Source organism: Furipterus horrens, unplaced genomic scaffold (assembly GCF_987537825.1).
Source record: "Furipterus horrens unplaced genomic scaffold, mFurHor1.1.pri manual_scaffold_12, whole genome shotgun sequence".
Taxonomy (NCBI): Eukaryota; Metazoa; Chordata; class Mammalia; order Chiroptera; family Furipteridae; genus Furipterus; species Furipterus horrens.
Window position 1 is genome coordinate 18,347,303 of NW_028327182.1, and position 17,871 is coordinate 18,365,173.

General features: G+C 40.4%; 1 protein-coding gene across 2 annotated transcripts in view; it reads right to left on the reverse strand.

The window, feature by feature from the left end:
• The window catches only part of SLAIN1 (SLAIN family member 1), a 53,421-nt gene extending 48,441 nt beyond the window's left edge, over window positions 1–4,980 (reverse strand). For both annotated transcript variants that reach the window (XM_090258124.1, XM_090258123.1), the window contains exon 1: window positions 4,153–4,980. In XM_090258124.1, the coding sequence (XP_090114250.1) occupies window positions 4,153–4,769 (617 nt within the window). In that variant the 5' untranslated portion in view covers window positions 4,770–4,980. The remainder of the gene's footprint in view (window positions 1–4,152) is intronic.
• Window positions 4,981–17,871: the final 12,891 nt, after the last annotated feature.

The following is a 17,871-nucleotide window of genomic DNA, read 5'->3' on the forward strand; positions in this document are numbered from 1 at the left end:
TAAAATAAAGGTCTCCTTATATAACTATTTTATAGATTAGCTGGCATGTCTTTATCTTAGCATCTTCTTCTGAATATAGACTTGTCTTCCTGGTCAAGATGCGCAAGACCTGACTTTCCCCAATGCTACATTATTCCCCAATGCTACATTATTATGCTTTCCCTCCTGTTTTCCCCAAGCCCATTTTGCTTTCACACAGTATAAATTGGAGTTTTTCTAACTCTGACCACAATGCAAAAATACATTTACTATTTCAACCCAGTTCACACACATGTGATACTAAATTTACCCAAGACAAGTTTGTATTGTAAGATATAATGCACTCTGATTTTAAATTCTGTACTTTGTTTTTAATTATTTTCTTTTTTTCTTTTTTTTCCCTGCACTTCATTTTAAAAAAGAAAGTGTTGATCAATCCACTAAACTAACTTTATAGCCCATCAATGGTTCACATCAAAGCTAAGGAAAAATATCAATGGTGTAAACACTTCTGAATCTGTGTAAACAATCTGGGTTTTGGTCTTAATTCTTTCTGTAAATAACTGAGGGGCTTACATAAGTCATTTCACGGGGGAACTCCAGTCCCTTAACAGTGAAATAAGCAAGCTGAAATATCCATACCATGGGATGATAGTAACTAGACTCAAGAATTAAGGTCGTAGAACCACAATCAACTTTAATTTTCTGAAACATTTGATTCTAGCAGCACTGTGCTAAGATAACCAGGTTATATTTTGGCAAAATTAAATACTTCAAATTCAACTGAGATAAATATTTGAAGAAATAAGACAAAGCACTTCATCAAAATGAAAAACAAAACACATTGTTCTTCTAACATCAAAATTGCTTTGTTTTGTTATAGATAGAAGATACTTATAGGTTAAATGATTGTTTGGAAAAAAGACCTATGAGACCTTATAGATCACTCATTAACCAATGAAGTATCAGCAAATACTGACTCTACAAATTCACTGTTTTGCTTCTATACATTGTTTGTGAACCAAGTATTGTTCAGGTTGTTAATAAAAGGTGTATAGTTATATTCTAAGATTTTATTAGAAAAAAATAGACTTATATGACAGAACTTCTAAAATGTTCAATGATTAATCTACATTTATGAACATTTTTCCTGAAGACAGGACATCTTAGCAGGATGTACTACTCTAAATAAATTATCAAATATCAATTTTGTTTAACTCATTCAGATAAAATCATGACAAAAATACATGAAAAACTGTAGGTAGTAATTAACAGTAACTTGGTCCTTAATACTTTAACAATAATGCAATTCTTACAGGGAAACAAAGATATCCAAGATAGTTCAATGAAAGTATTTTAAAAAACCTGATGTGTATATATTTGCATATTGATTTATATAATTATGTTTTTATCTTGAAGGTTCTACAGAATGCTAACAGGGTTAACTCTGAGTCATGGTAGTAGACTAAGGATAGAAGGGAAAACGCGACTTTATACTTCTGTGCTTTGTCTTCTTCCTTTTTTTAAAGATTTTATTTATTTCCAGAGAGGGGAAGAGAGGGAGAAAAAGAGGGAGAGAAACATCAACGTGTGGTTGCCTCTCGCACGCCCCCAGCTGGGGGACCTGGCCTTCAACCCAGGCATGTGCCCTGACTGGGAATCGAACCAGTGACCCTTTGGTTCACAGGCCAGGGCTCAATCTGCTGAGCCACACCAGCCAGGGTGCTTTGTCTTTTTTTAACAATAAAAATTAAAAACTTATTTTTAACTTTTTAAAATAATCAGGTACATATTATCCATTACAGTTGTTTCATAGTAAACACGAAAAATAAAAATAAGTTGCGTTCCTGCAAACCTACCAGGGGATCCAAATGAAAAGTATCCTGTTTGTGAGACCACAAAACAAGGACATACACAGTTTGCAGTGATGAAGGAACTTTAGAGGGCTTTGCGAGCATTACGAAATGGGTTAAACCCTGGTGATGATTTGTTCATCAGTAGGCCAAAATATTGCATTACAAAAACATCTCAATGCATAAAATGCTATGATAGAAAGTTCTTTGTAAATCAGGCAACCTTGAAAACTGTTTAAGTTCATCCTCCTAAGATTAACAATCCCTCCCTGTTTTTCCACCTGAAATTCTATTTCTAGGTTTGTTTTGAGAAAGATTCAGTACTCTATAAATACTGTGCCATTTGTCTGTAGAAACATTTGTAGTGTCAAGGCAATGATTTATTTACTCACCTATATACTTGATGAGTAAAATGAGCAGAACCTGCTACAACTTAGATTTACTTCAAACCTAGTGAAGTGCTAATAGGCTAATCCAGCTAAGTCGGTGATTTTTTTTTTAGTTATTTCAATGCTATTTTGATTTAAAATAAACTACAGAAGAAAAATCTAGATAACAAATACTAGCAACTAGTTGGATGATAACTTAACATGGTAGAAGTCCATTCAAAAAATAAAATATTAAAACTATATTAGCTATGTATGTACTATCACCAATTTAATATACTTATAAAATAGTAAGAGTATCATAATATTTAAATGCTAATATTTTAAAGCACAGAATTGGTTCCCATAAAAAATACAAACAAGTTTTCTTCCATTATTTAAATAACTATCTTCAGAAAAGGCCAAGGGGCAATGGGGGGCACTAAATCAATTTAAAGTAATATGAGTGACATAAGGGCTTACAGTTAGTGATACCCTAAGAACCACCACGGCAGCATTTCCCAGTACCACATTCAGGCTGAAGCTGAGATTACAATACAGCCTGGGTTTCACAAAAATAAAGGTGTAGCTTCTAAAAAGAATGGTTTAAAGTTCCTGAAAGTGGTCAGTTGTTTCAATTTTTACAACTTGAGCCACCGTTGAAAAGTAAAGCATTCACTAACAAGGGGGACGAAAGCCTTTGATGTGAATATGCTCCATACATTTTAATTCTCAGAATCATCAAACCAATTAGTTAATGTACTTTACAGTCAGTGTTTCTGCCCGGTAAGAGTGGCAGGGAAAAGGAACAGCGCAATTCCCACTAGGAAACCAGTAAGGTTCTCCATTTCCCATTCCCTCCTGTGCAATCATGCAATACGAACACAAAGGAAGGAAGGAAAACCCAGCTTGCGAAAATAGGAAGGATCCTAAATAAAAGAACCCAAGTTAAAAGAGGGACTACACCTCTTCTTGTCACTGCTATGTAGTTGAGTGCTGTTCACTCCCCCCCCCAATGAACCTAAATTCCATCCTACCTGAAGCTTCTACTCACCTGACCATATCCCACTACCTCTATTGACTGAAGAAAGCATATTATTACTCCATAAGCAAATAGCATGAAAAACAAATAACAAAAGAATTAGAACCCCCTCCAAAGTTGCTCACTGATGGAAATTAGAAAGAACTAGCCAGATTTCAACTGAACGAAGGCTGCCAGCCTCAAATTTTCTGATAACTTCAAAGTTTCTGAATAAAAAGTTCCTCTCATCTCATTTTATTTTCAATCACCAGTTTAATTTTAAAGTGGTTCCTAGGCAATAGAGTGCCTTCAAGCTACCCACGCCATTCCCTGAAAAGCCCCTATTTCTGATAACATTATATATATAGCAAAGCTAGTGAGTGAGGGCAGCACTTTAGAAAAATAAGTCATTCTCTGAAATGAGAAGCTATCAACGAAAATGCGGGGCACGAGGACGTACGACTGCCCAACTCAAAGAGCAAAAACGAATCTCTAAGGAGAGAGCCATCACTAGGCAGCGTGGTAATGCCTATCCCGCGTTGGTTAGGGAGGAAAGAACAGAAACAGTCGCAGACTGAGGCCAACCCCTATCCATCCTTGGTCATTACCAAAAAAGCCTGGGGGGAAAAAGCACTGAGTTACAAAAAGACAAGATAGCACAGATTTTTCAGTTCAGGATAACGAGAAGCTTGGGAGAGCACAACACATGGAGATGGAGGGGACCAGTTCATCCCCAATCGGGTCAGCCGGAGGCATTAGAAGCAGACTTCCGCCCCCATGAAGCCTCCACTCAGCGCGCCACTCGACACCTGCCAATGGCCACCACGTCCGGGGGCACATAGCGAGGCTCCCCTGTTCCTGCCCACGCCCTCCCCGTCGTCCCCGGGGCTTCCGAGGTCAGGGACCTAGAGCAGGGAGCGGAGCTCGGCAATACCAGGTGTAGTCGTCCTCGTCCCGCCAGGCGGCCAGGCTCTCCAAGTCCAGCGGCTCCACCTCGTCCAGCAGAGTGGGGGGCGGTGAGGGCGACGCTGGGGGTCCCCCCGGAGGCGTTCCCGCGCCCCCCGGCTCCTGCCCGCCGCCGCCGCCCGCGCCGAAAAAGCCCGCGGCCGGCTTGAAGTAGACGAAGGGCGCCTCGGGGGGCTGCGCCAGGCTGCAGAGCAGGGAGGGCGCCGGGCTGGGCAGACAGTAGGTCCCCGGGAACGCGGGGCTGGTGCCGGCGCTCCCACCGCCACCGCCCACGGCACCCAGCGCCAGCCCGAGCCCCAGACCCCCCGAGGCGGAGGCGGTGGCCGGGGGGCTCCGCGGACCCAGCGGGCTGCAGGCCCCGGCGGGGGGCGGCGCGGCGGGCTGCGGTGGCGGCGGCAGCAGCAGCAGGTGCGGCGCGGCGGCCGCGCTGGCTGCCCGGCTGCGCAGCTGCTCGTTCTGCTTCTCCAGCTTGCGCACCAGCTCCTGCAGCTTCTTCACCTCCAGCTCTGCGTTCACCACCGGCCCGGAGCCAGCTCCAGAGCCGCCCCCCGCTGAGGCGCATTTCACCTGCTCCGCCATCATCATGGGCCCCTAGGGCGCCGCGGCCGCCGGGGGCTGCGCACCGCTGTGCAAGGCTCCTCGGGCCGCGGGGAGGCTACAGCTCCTTCCCTGCGTCCCCGGCGCGGAAGGCGGACCACGCTGGGGCTGAAGCCGAGTGGGATGCTCGCATCAGCACCGGGGCCCAGCCTCCGGCCGAGGCAACCGCTGCCGAGCTGTTCTGCACATGCTCAGAGCGCCTCCCCGGTCCCCTGGGCACCGAGGCGGCTCCGGGTTTTAGCCGCGGCTCCAGGGCGGGGCGGAGCGCGGGAGCCGAGTGGGCGGGGCTTGGGTGGAGGGCAAGCCTAGGGGTGCGACACTTCCAAGGGGCGGGGCACCCGCCCCGCCCATGCTACCTAGTCCCAGGTGCCTGATTGGACCTTGCCGGAACTTTCCCGCCACTGGCACATCTTCCGGCCCCTGCAGAGAGTGCCCGCTGCGCGGGTCTCCCAGCCAGGGATGGGGTCCCCAAGGGGCGGCTGCTGCATGTGCCGCCAGCCTTGGAGAAGCACACCTCGCGCCTCTGGTTTCTTCTCTTTCAGGAACCGCCCTAGGCTAAACGCAATATCTCAATGCTAGTAGCTAATGAAACCCATAGAAAACCAAAAGGCAAGGGAACGTTATCCTAAGAACGGAGAAGTAAATACAGGGCGCAGAAAGACTTTGAAAGGAAGCAGTCAACCCACTAATTGGTGATACAGTAACAAAATGGTGGGAGAGAGGAGGCCGAGGAGAAAGAAGAAATCCCCCTAAGAGAAAGTGGCCGTCCCCTAAAGAGTCAAATGTTCACTTCAGTTTATTAAAAAATGGTCTAATTTGTACTATTCAATGCACCACTGTTTGCCCTAATAAAACGATCACTTTTCCATACTATGTATCTACCCATATATTCATTAAACAAAAGACTGAGCACTGAACTCTGTGCCGACACCTTTCTAGGACTGGGCCCTGCAAATAGTGAATAAAACAAGTCATTTTGGGAGACACGTAAGTAAAATTGTGCAGGGCTCCACCTGTTAAATAATTGATAAGCTATTAAAAGTCAGACTTGCTGGGGGACAAAAGAAAAACAGGAAACCTCGGAACTCTACCCTCAAATCCCTATTTCACCTGCAAACCTGTTTGTTATATCTTGTGGAAAACAGCAACTATGTTTTGAGATGAGGGAGGAGGGGCTTTTAAGCAGAAGAGTTGAATCAGATTTTGTTACTATTGACTTAGCATTTTGAATGTGAACACACTCAGAAGGAAATCTTAGATTTTTATTGAGAAAAGTCCACACACCTGTTTCTCATCCTCAGCTGTCATACTATCTAGCGAAGGGACCTGCTCAGGGACTTGACGTCCCAGTCTTTGTGACACTGTACCACATGGCTCTGGAACTGCTAGCACATTGTATCAGCAGGTTTTAGAAAGGGCTCAGTGCCTTACCTGCTCAGAAATACTTGCATCTTCTCAGTTGTTAGTCTCTATCTCTAGCTTCTGCGTGAAGCAGGTGTTCTGTACTTACAGTGCTTGGTGAGAGCTTCAATAAATCAGGCAAGTGTGCATGGTAACTCCCCTGAACCGTGCTCCCAACTTGCTAGACCACCACCGAACCACCTGTATCACCCAACACCTTTCCAAGTTTCGGTCTTTCTTTTGGAGATTCTGGTTATTACCAAAACCTGGAGAAGTGGAGTAATACTACCGAAAAGTCCTAAGTAAAGAATCTATTGAAGGATTTTTCCGCATGCTCAGTGGCAGATGCGGGGAGCAGTATCCCTGCAACACAAAGAAAGGGAGAGGACAGACACAATGAGAACAAAGAGCTGCTCGTTTCCACGTTACCAAAAGAAATTGGGAATAGGCACAGGCTGGTGAAGACAACAAGAATTAAGACGTAAGGAAAAGCAATCACTTTGCTGCAAAATGTATATGTGCTAGAGAAGGAGAGGCATAAACAGCCTGTTCCTCCCCCACTTACCCAATATGGTCTATAGAATTCATGCCAGCAACCAGTAGTCAAGCTTCAGAAGTGTGTTTTAAAAGTAACATTTATTATTAAAATCTTTGTTGCTTACAAAGAAAGCATTCTTTGAAATTTAGACATAAAAGAGTGATCAAACATTCTGGCCTAAATTTTTATTCTGTATTCTTTTTCTGAAAGAACAAATTTGCTCTCTTCTGAACTGTTTTAAAAGAGTGAAACGATTCATGTCTTGAGAAATTTTAACTCATTTCTTTTCTTTTTATTTAATCACCTCTTTTTTTACCCCTTTTATGAATTACACAAGTGCACACATGAGAGACACTCAAAATGCACACTGATTTTAAGTTGGTGTTCCCAGGATGCCAGTCTCTTTAACATGTAATTAGAAGTTGATGGTGTCAAGGTTTTAATTAAGCAGTCTTCATTTTTTATTTTGATGCAAATTTGTAGGCTTTGTGTTTTGAAAGAAATCCCATGCATAGTTGCTCAATTTTATTTATTTATTTATTTATTTATTTTAAATGAAATACACAAGGTGATTTCAGAGGTCTACAAAGAAGATATGAAAAATGAAAGTCTATGTCTCATTAAAAACTTCTTGCTTTACAGATACAGATACATTTACAGATAAGCTGATGAGAAACATCCATATACCACACATTCTTTAAAGAGATAAAGTAAACTTACTTTGATTTGTATTTTTAACATATACCTCCAATAGATCTATGGACATCAAGTTGGTCCAGTCACAGAATTGCAAAGCAGCATAGTTTCTTCTTGAATTTGTAAATCTAATTCTTCAAGGAAATCTAGAAACAGCTTGTTATTATCCCGGTTTTATAGATGACCTAACAAGGATAGATTACTTGCCCAAGTTCAGTCATGAAAACGACAGTTCTCAGCAGAGTTCCTGGTGGTCCAAACACTCCTTTGTTTTAGAGTACAATTCTTCTAATAGTAAGACCCATATGTTTGGAATGTCAGTTTTCAATCAGTGCAGTGAACATACCTTAATATGAGTGCTACATTCATTTAAGTTGACAGATCCAATTACCACAAGAGGAAAGCACCTAATATGTTTAAAAAAGAAGATCAAAGATCCCCAGCTGTGTTTTCACATTGATTCAGCCAGACTACGGTGTTTCCCTTTTTTTTTTTTGCATCTTAATGGAGATACCTGTTTATCCATATATAATAGACTTGAACACTGTGGGTCCCCACTGTCCTTGTGTAGTGCCTAGCACATAGCAAAGAAGCATTGAAATAGGTTTTTAAAGAATAGATGAATAAATAAATCAACCCCCAAGTTCTAGCTGAAATTTAGACAAGGACCTAATTATCTGCTTCTATACACCTCATTTATCAAATGGTAACAACGCAGGAGGATCAAAAGGCTTTTCGCAGTCCCCATAATAATGGATTATTTCTCACTTCACACAATTAAAAACTAGAAAAATACTTTCACCTAATGTGTGTATTTTCACATAAAGGGATAATGCAGAGAAAGCAAAAATACATGAAGTCAGAATTTATGTAAATACAGCCATACCTTATTTTATGTGCTTCACTTTATTGCACTTAAAAAAAAAATTGAAGGCAAGATCCTACCAGCAAGAAAGTTATGTTTCACTTCATTACAGTGGTCAATATCTGTGGGGTGCATCTGTGATCCTTGTGTGGGTTGCTCCATTCTGACCCCACCCAACTTTATTACTCGAATTCATGCCAACAAGCCATGTCACTTTACACAGTAAAGTCACATGTAGTAGTAATTATAACAACAATGATAGTAATAATAATAATTCTGTTTATCTGGCAAGCCCTATTTGTCAGAGCCCTTTTTAATGAACAGTTAATACATGTCTATTATGTTCAAGTCACGATGTTAAATGGTATTTTAAAAGTGAGTCAAACGGTGTCTCTGCTGCTAACTCCTTATCTCGTTGGAGAAAAAGAGCACATAAAAACTAACTGCAGTATAAGACTTGGTGTGAAAAGTATCATGGTGAAAATAACATAGAACAGACAGAGCTGTCAGAAAGGAGGGGATTTGGGGAGCTAGGTGGAAAAGGTGAAGAGATTAAGAAGTAAAAATAAACAAACAAACAGATACAGACAGCAGTATGGTGGTTGCCCAGGGGGAACAGGTTGGGGGGTAGAAGAGGGTAAAGGGGTGACAAATAGTGGCTGAAGTAGACTTGACTTTGGGGATGAGTGCACAATGCAGTATGCAGATGATGTCTTATAGAGCTGTACAATTGAAACCTGCATGATTTTATTAGCCAATGTTACCCCAATAAATTCAATTAAAAGAGAAAATACAAGTCAACCCCATAAGGAGTGCCCAAGAAAGAGCAATTAATTTTGGCTAAAAATGAGGGGAAGCCTTCATGCAGAAAGTATACATTATGTCATTTGGATCTCCTTATCAAGCTGCAAGGCATTGGGGCAAGTGTGATAGTCACTATCAGACAGAATATCAAAACAACAACAGAACTAGGACACAGCACCCAGCTCCAATTCCTAGTTAATATTGTTTTCTCTGTGGTTAATTAATTTATTTTTTTATGAGCAGCTTACATATCACCTGCTCCCATTAAAATGAAACTTTGTACAATGTATCTTAGTAGGAGCTATTGGTGCTTAGTAAATGCCAGCAACTCTTCTAAGCCCTTTACTTGTAGTAACTCATTTAATCATCCAGCAACTGTTTGAGGTAGTGTCTATTGTTATTCTTGTTTTATTAATGAGGATATCGAGGCAGAAAGGGGTCAAGGAATCTGCCCAACGTTACCCAGCCAGTAACTGGCAGAGAGCCAGGATTTGAAGCAAGGCAGCCTGGATTCAGAGTTGAAGCTAGCACCCAACAGAATACCCTGCTCTGGTCTTAGTGGCTTTTCAATAAAAATTATTGACGAATGCAAAATCAGTGGACAGGAATGGCTGGAACAAAGTCTGATTCATTAGCAAGCAAATATTACTGGAACTTCAAAGGTCACCAAGCACAGATTAGAGACAGCAGGTTTCCAAGATCAACAAAGTTGCCAGTACTGACCGGACATTTCTGACAGCACAATGGCTATTCATTCAATTCTTCTTTCTGTTCAGATGACCAAAGAGCATAAACCATCACCACCTTGTTTGGCATTTCTAGCAATTTGGATTCTTCGAATGTCAATAATCACTCTCACAGCCCGTCTCAGGCCTGAACAGATCCCCAAATGGTTTGGGGAGTATTTTAAAATTCAAAAATATAATAAATTCAGAAACTTTTCAAAATCTGAAAATTTTTTCGTCCAAAAAAAAATAGATATTTTTGAACAATAAGCTTGTAAGATTTATAAGATTACTTAAACCTTAAAGAATAACCTTATATTTAAAAGCATCTTTAATTTTAAAAAATATTTATTCAAAGAGAGAAGTGCATCTAGTATGACTTGAGTCTTGCTGGTGAGTATTGGCAATTTAAACTATCATTCCACTTGGTGTCTACTCTAGAGGTTTTGAAAGTATATGGATTTAGAACAATTTGTTTTCTTGTTTCTCCCAAATGTTTTGTCATACATGTCAACGTGGTAGAGTTTCTTTCTTCAATTCAAAATTTTTTTCTTTGATCATTTCCAAAGCTTTTATAAAACTCCTTTGCAAAAACATTGCAATCACACTGCAGTGTTTACAAACCAAAGTCAGACATCACTTGGAAGTCTGTGTGACATGACAGGGTGAGGAGCCCTCCCATAATAGTGGACCCTTTAGTTCTCTTTCCAGGGACCAGCACAGCTGCAAGGACGGGACTGATGGAGTCTACGTTAATGGCCGTGGAAGGTTTGGTAACTAAAGAAGTGTCAGTGGGTAAGATGGGGGGATTAACTACTAGGACAGTTGTCTGGCTTTATAACCAGTTTAAAACTTGTTTTCAGACTCTGAGCTTTATTTGATTGTATTTGTAAGCATTTTTTATTAGTCTGTGGAAAAGTGTCTGAAAGCTCCCAGATGCTACTAAAAAAACTGGAGACTGAAAAAAACAATAAAATGTGATTTTAAAAGACGAGGCTCATTAGATGATTAGGCCAACAGATTGCAAAGAAGAACATTAAAATAAATTAGCTTGTAGAAGACAGAAATCCAGGTAATAACTGTGGAAAGCTAACCTGGAAACAAGACGGTGGCAGTCTGTCCTTACGATGCTGTTGCAACGCTCATGTGGACAGACGGAAGAGAGTCAGAGAGGGATCAGAAGATGGTCATCCTTACTCAGGTACCTAGGCTAAGGGAAGCTCCATCTCCATGCTTCCCTAATTGGCAATGTAAGAACAAAGTGTCTGGCCAACTGTATACTAGCGCAGAAAGTCCCTGCCTAAAACTGGCACAAAATTCCTTCTACTCATTCCATTGACCAAAGCAAGTCATAGGCTACACATAACTTCAAGGCAACAGTGGTAAGTGATCGTGCAATATGCCCAGATGAACAAGAAATATTTAGTGTCTGATACTGCCTACTAAATATGCTTTTATGTTAATTATTTCTGCTACTAAATAAAATAAGACTATGATTTCCCTTAAAGATTTTGGCTGATTCCCATAAATTTTGGAATCTTCTGCTTTTGTGGTTGTTTGGCTATAATTTTATTGTTATTGTTTCTTTGGTTCATTTGTAACTTAAAAAACACAACACAATTTTATTTGCTTGTGTGTGCATATATATTTTTTTCATCATCTTTTACTACATTAAATCTGATTCACTGAAATCTGATGAGACATCCAATGTTCCATGTGTACCTGAATAGTATGCATATATTCTATTTGTTAGGTATAGAATACAGACACACATATAATTTATACAAATAGAAATAGTTAACATTTTTCTAAACTTACAATATTTATAAATATATATATAACATGTTTAAAATCATGTTGCTTACTTACATTATTCAAATTTTGATTATCCAAGTTTATAGTTTATTCAGTTTACTGGATTTTAAAAATTATCTTTTTGCATAACTTTCCATGTCTTTGAAATGATGCTATTCCTTTTCATATCTCCTTGATAACTCTAAACATACTTATCTTAAAGTCTTTTTAAGTTGGCATATTTATTTTCATTTTGTCTCAAATGATTTTATTTCCCAATATTTTATATGACTTGCTACCTTTCTTTGTGTTAATTTTGTTTGCATGTTTTAGGATTTCAGTTTTTAGATCACTTGAGGCAGTACTTTTCTTTTTCTCCCTCTTCCTCCTCACTCTTCAGAGATTTTGTGGTTGCCTCAGCCCAGCCCCAAAGACCCTTTGTCCAAAACCATTTCTTCTGTTGATGTGAAGTGTTCTTATTCTACCACGATATGAAGAATAGTTTAAGGTCAAATGATAAACCAACTAGACTCGGTCCTGAAGGTTGAGTCTGTCCTCATATCTGCCTGGGCACTTGGAGCATTACAAGCGGTAGCTCCAGGCAGCACCTTTTTCTGCCTCTGTCCCCAGGCTGGGGAAAGGAAGGTGTGGGGGAGTGACCTCCACTCCATCCCACTTTTCTGTGGCCCTGGGCAATGGCATCCCTCATCTCTGCCACTCTTGGTGCTGAGATGGCTGTCCTGTGGCTTCTGTCTTGCATTTCTCTTCAGTTCCTGGTCCATGCAAAGAATTTCTTTTCTCCCACTGTTACGTGCTTGGATGTGGCGTCTGTGAGTAACTTGAAGTATAAACTTTGAATGTCATTTTGATAAGAAGGCTACACTTTCTTACTATCTACTTAAAAAGACTAAACAGTGCTTGGTGTCCCCGCTCCACCGTGGGTGACTGACTGCATGCTGCCGGCCTCTCCTGTTATAGGCCAGTCTAGCAGCCTCTAGTGCACCATACATGGCTCACCATTCCATTGGCATGCCCCATCCCTGCTCAGAGAATGAGAGCAAGCCACAGTGGTTTTACACTTCTCTCTCACAGACACTTTCTCATAAAAATAAACGTTAGAAACGTTCACTTTCATGCATGGATAGTGATATATGAAGTCCCTCATCATTCTGGAAGAGTCAACTGGGCAACGGTTGCACCTCACCTCTCTGCTATCTATCACCTCCTAGAAATTTGAGCCTCCAAACTCATTTCCACAGACTGGGCATCAACTGGGGACAGCTGACAAAAGGGAGCCATTGGCTTATAAAAAAAAGAAAAAGAAAAAACACTGTTTAATCTGAGTTGCAATGGATTTTGAAATATAGGATAAATGATACTTTTAAAATAAATATCTCGGAATCATACTTGTGACCCCCCCCCCCCACTTTTTTTTTTTTTTTTTTTTGGCAAAGAGTGGAATGGAGAAGATGAGAGAGGTTTACATTTGGGTTTGTTTTAAATTTTAAAAGGCTGTTCTTTTAAATTTACCATCTGCTACTTCAGTGCTTCCAAGTGGCCATGGTAAGGGCTCAGGGATACCAGACAGAACCATGGTATAATCGGGTATGTCTTGGCCCCTACTGTTCCTTTCTCACGGAGGGAGACCACCTCATTGAGAGTCTTGTCACATTACAGGACAGTTTCTCTGCAAATGTCTTAGCCCTCTGGTTAATGCACAGACATAAGTAGTTATAGACATTCTTGTGTCTCATTTGAATTACCAGGTGCCAATTCTGAGCAGAAAATTGTATCCTCCTCCTCAGATGGATTTCCACTCATACAGAACTTCAACGCTTTTATACAGATCTTAAATGACACCAAGTATTAATACATATGTTGAAGCCAAGCAATTAGTATTTGCTTAAGAAAGAATGATCCATGTGGTCAGTTTTCAAATACCATCCCTTTCCTAGAGAACTTTTGAGTTGAAAAAATTATTAAAAATATACTGTTGATACTGGCACTGATAAGGTTATTCGGAGACTGTGACGTGTACAGTGAGGTATAAAGAAAGTGAGTGTTGTGTTTGTATCATTAGGAACTGGTATTAATGGCGTGAGAGAAAAGAGATACCCACCCATTAGGATAAATGAGTTTAACCTCATAATCCTGAATTGAATTGACTGGAATATCAGTGCAAACTCATTCATTTAGTTAGTTAAAAAAAAAAAAGAAAAACTTCTCAGCATTATCAACTGATGGCCTAAAGATATTGACCAACATAATAGCAATGAGCTACCCTAGTACCTAGATTTTGTTTTTTAAACACCATTTTTTGTAAAAAGAGTCCAGGGGTCTTGAAAAGGGGGTGCTAATTACAAGTCTAAGGTAGAAAGGAAATGTACTAGATGAGCCTGGAATTTTTAGTAAAGCTGATAAGATTATGTCAAAAATGACTTAGGAGCCAATATGAGTAAGTTTCCACTGTCCAAAGATTAGACTACTTAAGTGTCAAGAAGAACAGTAACTCCAATGGATTAAAATGCAAAATATGTTGAAATCTGTTACTTCAAAGTGATACTTAAATACTTAAATGAGTTGCTAAGCAAAAAAATAAAAATCATTATGTGCTTCTGATGAAAGCACTCACTATCACTCAAGTAGACACACACACACACACACACACACACCACCGCCAGCACCACCACCGAACCAGAACCTGATCAAATCTCGCAACACAGAAATGAAAAAACCAAGAAACATGTATAAAACAAACAAACTGAAAAAGACAGACTTCAGGAAACTATGAGACAAGTGACTCAGCTTCTTCTCTTTCCCCTTTCTTCCTGTTTTCTTCTTCCCCTTCTTCTTCTACAACAGCAGAAACACAAGTGCAAAGGGAAAAAAAGAAAAAAGAGACAGAAAGAATCTACAGATCACAGAAGACAAGGGCATGTTAGCCAAATGCAACCTACAGAGCTTTCTGAATCATGGTTCAAACAAACTTCAATAGAGAGAGGACATGTATAGCATAATTTGGGAAATCTGAGCACTACCTGGATATTTGAGGAGATTAAAGAATTATAGTTGATGAGGGAGATATGTAGATGACAATACACTATGTTTTTAAAAATGGAATTACAGCAAGTGTAATATAGCAAGCTTACTGTACCCACTATCACTGAACCAGTCTCCTGAGGCTGGAGGTAAGTGAAGTCAGATGGGGATGAATGCATGGAGGTGGAAGAGGAAGGTTTGTTGCTTACTCTGACCAGTAGAATAAGCTATAAATCATACTTCAAATTTGGTTTTCATTCACCCAGAAGCATGTATATAAGCAAAGGAATTGTTGATACCATTAAAGCACATGTGTAATAGAAAAAGGCTTTCTCTAGCTCATTCTTTCTCTGCTAAGGAAAGTGTGACAAATCGACCGGTGGTCTTGGGGACCTCTTGAATTTGCAACAGGTGTCAGAAGTGACGGTGGCTTTTGGGAGACCCACAAATCCTTATATGAACAAAAAATAAACAAAAAGGAATCTTTGAGGCTGAATATTTGATGCTTACAAAATATTCTTCCTTTGGTAATATCTCCTTTGCCACCTCAAAGTATCATGGACTTAAGTACTTCAGCAGCATATTGCTCCATGTGTATATTGTATATTCAATATACTTCAGCAACATATTTAATAGTTATGTGCATTTAACAGCTGTTGAAGTTTTTCCCAGGTTGTGACGATCTCTGAAAAAGTGAGACCCGGAAAACACACATATTTAAAGAGCCTGCAACACAGTTGTTTTTTTGTGAGTGGAAGTGATTATTGTGCAAGAGAAATATGATTAATATTGGTATATGGTTTGATTTCCTCTATTTCCCCACTGAGATTGAAAGCAATAAATCCCAGTCTAACTTTTTAAAAAAATAATAGTGATAAATATAGTAAAGTGGGGGGGGGGGCCTATAATGGATATGATACAAATTTAACTTCAGTAAAAATTTTTGTTTAGTCCCAGGGTTTGACTTTATAAAGCATCTCATGTTAAATGGGATTCGAAAGGACTGTAAATTCAACAAAGTCAATAGTGACCCATACAGAGCACTAGGGGAAAAAATCACACAGGTTTCAGGCGCCCAGTTCTACAACACGTCTATGGACTCTATTGTGTGTTCACTATCCCAAGTCTCATCCATCACCATTTATCCCCACCGTACCTCCTCCCGCTCCCCCTCCCCCTCCCCCTCCCCCTCCCCCGGCATCCAGGCAATCACCACACTGCTGTCTCTGTGCATGAGTTTTTTCTCTCAATCCTTCTATTGTACCTAGTCCCCCTAACCCCAGCAGCTGTCAGCCTGCTCTCTACCTATGAGTCTGTCTCTGTTTTGCTTGTTAGTTCATTAGATTCCACATATGAATGAAATCGTATGGTATTTGTCTTTCTCTGACTGGCTTATTTCATTTAGCATGCTCTCCAGGTCCATCCATGTGGTCGCAAAGGGTAAAATTTTCTTTTCTTTTTTTTGGCTGAGTAGTATTCCATTCTGTAAATGTACCACAACTTTTTTGTCCACTCATCTATTGATGGACCTATATAATTTTATGAAAGTGTCATCCCCAATAAATTTAATAAAAAGGAAAAAAAAAAAAAAGTCTGGCTGGTGTGGCTTACTTGGTTGGAGTGTTGTTCCACAAACCAGAAGGTTGAGAGTTTGATTCCCGGTCAGGGCACATGCCCGGGTTGTGGGTTCCATCCCTGGTCATGGCCTGTATGAGAGGCAAACAATCAATGTTTCTGCCTCACATCAATGTTTCTCTCTTTTTCTCTCTCTCTCCTCTCTCCTCTAAAATCAATAAGCATGTCCTCAGATAAGGATTTTAAAAAAAAGAAAAGAAAAAATAAGCATATATAATTTGATACAAAAAGAAATAGTAACTGGTGAAAGAAGACACGAAGGCAAGCTAGGACAGCACTTACTTTGCAAATGTATGACAAAAACTACTCCAAGATCATCAAAACCACAAGTTAAGTAGGAGTTAGCAGTGTGTCACAGTAATTTAAAAAGTTAATAAAGTATTGAATTATCTAAGAGAATGGCATGTGAGATTTAGTCTGTTGCTGTGTTCTGTTCTGTTGAGATCATTTTTCGATTACTATATTCATTTTAAAAGCCCAGATTTAGTGAAAGGGACTGCAGTGTGCTGTTTTTCAGTCCTAGCTTTGCCACGGACAACCTGCCTAGGTTATGGAGCTGTTCAGGACTCAGGTACCTGCTTCTCTGTATCTGCAGATACTGTAAATCGAGGGCTTCTGGCCAGAGTCATTCTCAAATAGCCACACAGATTTCAGATCTTTTGTTCATCAGGAAAAGACATTATTAGTAATGACTGGAGGATCTGATCACAATGTCTTTGTATGGACAAAGAGACGTTTTGTAGGAGACCCTGAGCTACCATCCATAGATGAGCTATCCCAGGGGACAGGTCAGGAACCCTACCTAGCTCACATTGCTCTGTACTGAGACTTCAACCTGCTCCTGCAATCCATTCCACCGTTTTTCTTTAGAAAGAGAAAGCTGCACATGTGTGAGCAGATACAAGACAAGGAACAACACGTCACAGACTCCCTTGCAGTTAGGTGTGGTCACTGGAACAGGAGTGTCCTGTCTTTCTCTTTGCTCAGACAGGGGCACAGTTAGGTAGCGGCGAGTTGGCTTTGACCATGAGATACTAGCAGATGGCAGTGCAACAATGTGCTCTAGACCATTTCACGAACAGAGATGACTTCTGTTTTGCTATGACAAAGAGGAAAAAAATGTTGTTTGAGCCACTGTATTTTGGAGGCGTTTTGTTACAGCCACCTAGCTGGGCCCTAATATATTTGGAAACTGGCACTAGAACCAGTGTGCTATCAAACAAAATGTGGTGTTGGCTAATCACTTGTGAAATAGGGAATGAGGAAATGAATATTGCAGGCTGCAAACCTGATGACCCTTGTCAGGCTGTGGCAACAAATTTGGCAAAGTTCTCACTTATCGTAGCTATGGAGCCCATTATTCTAGAAGAGAATGGAAAAACTCTGAATATTAGTATGTACTAGCTACTCCTTATTGTGTTTGACAAGATACCACGAGAGAGATGAAATTCAGGTCTAAAGGAGCCGGTTAGCAAACATAGATGTTTAAACATTGTAGTTCTGCTCTGTCAGAGACCTGTAATCTAACTTGACTGAGAGGCCAGTCATAGAGGGGTCAACCAAGCTAGAAAAGTGAATCGCAACTGCTTCCTG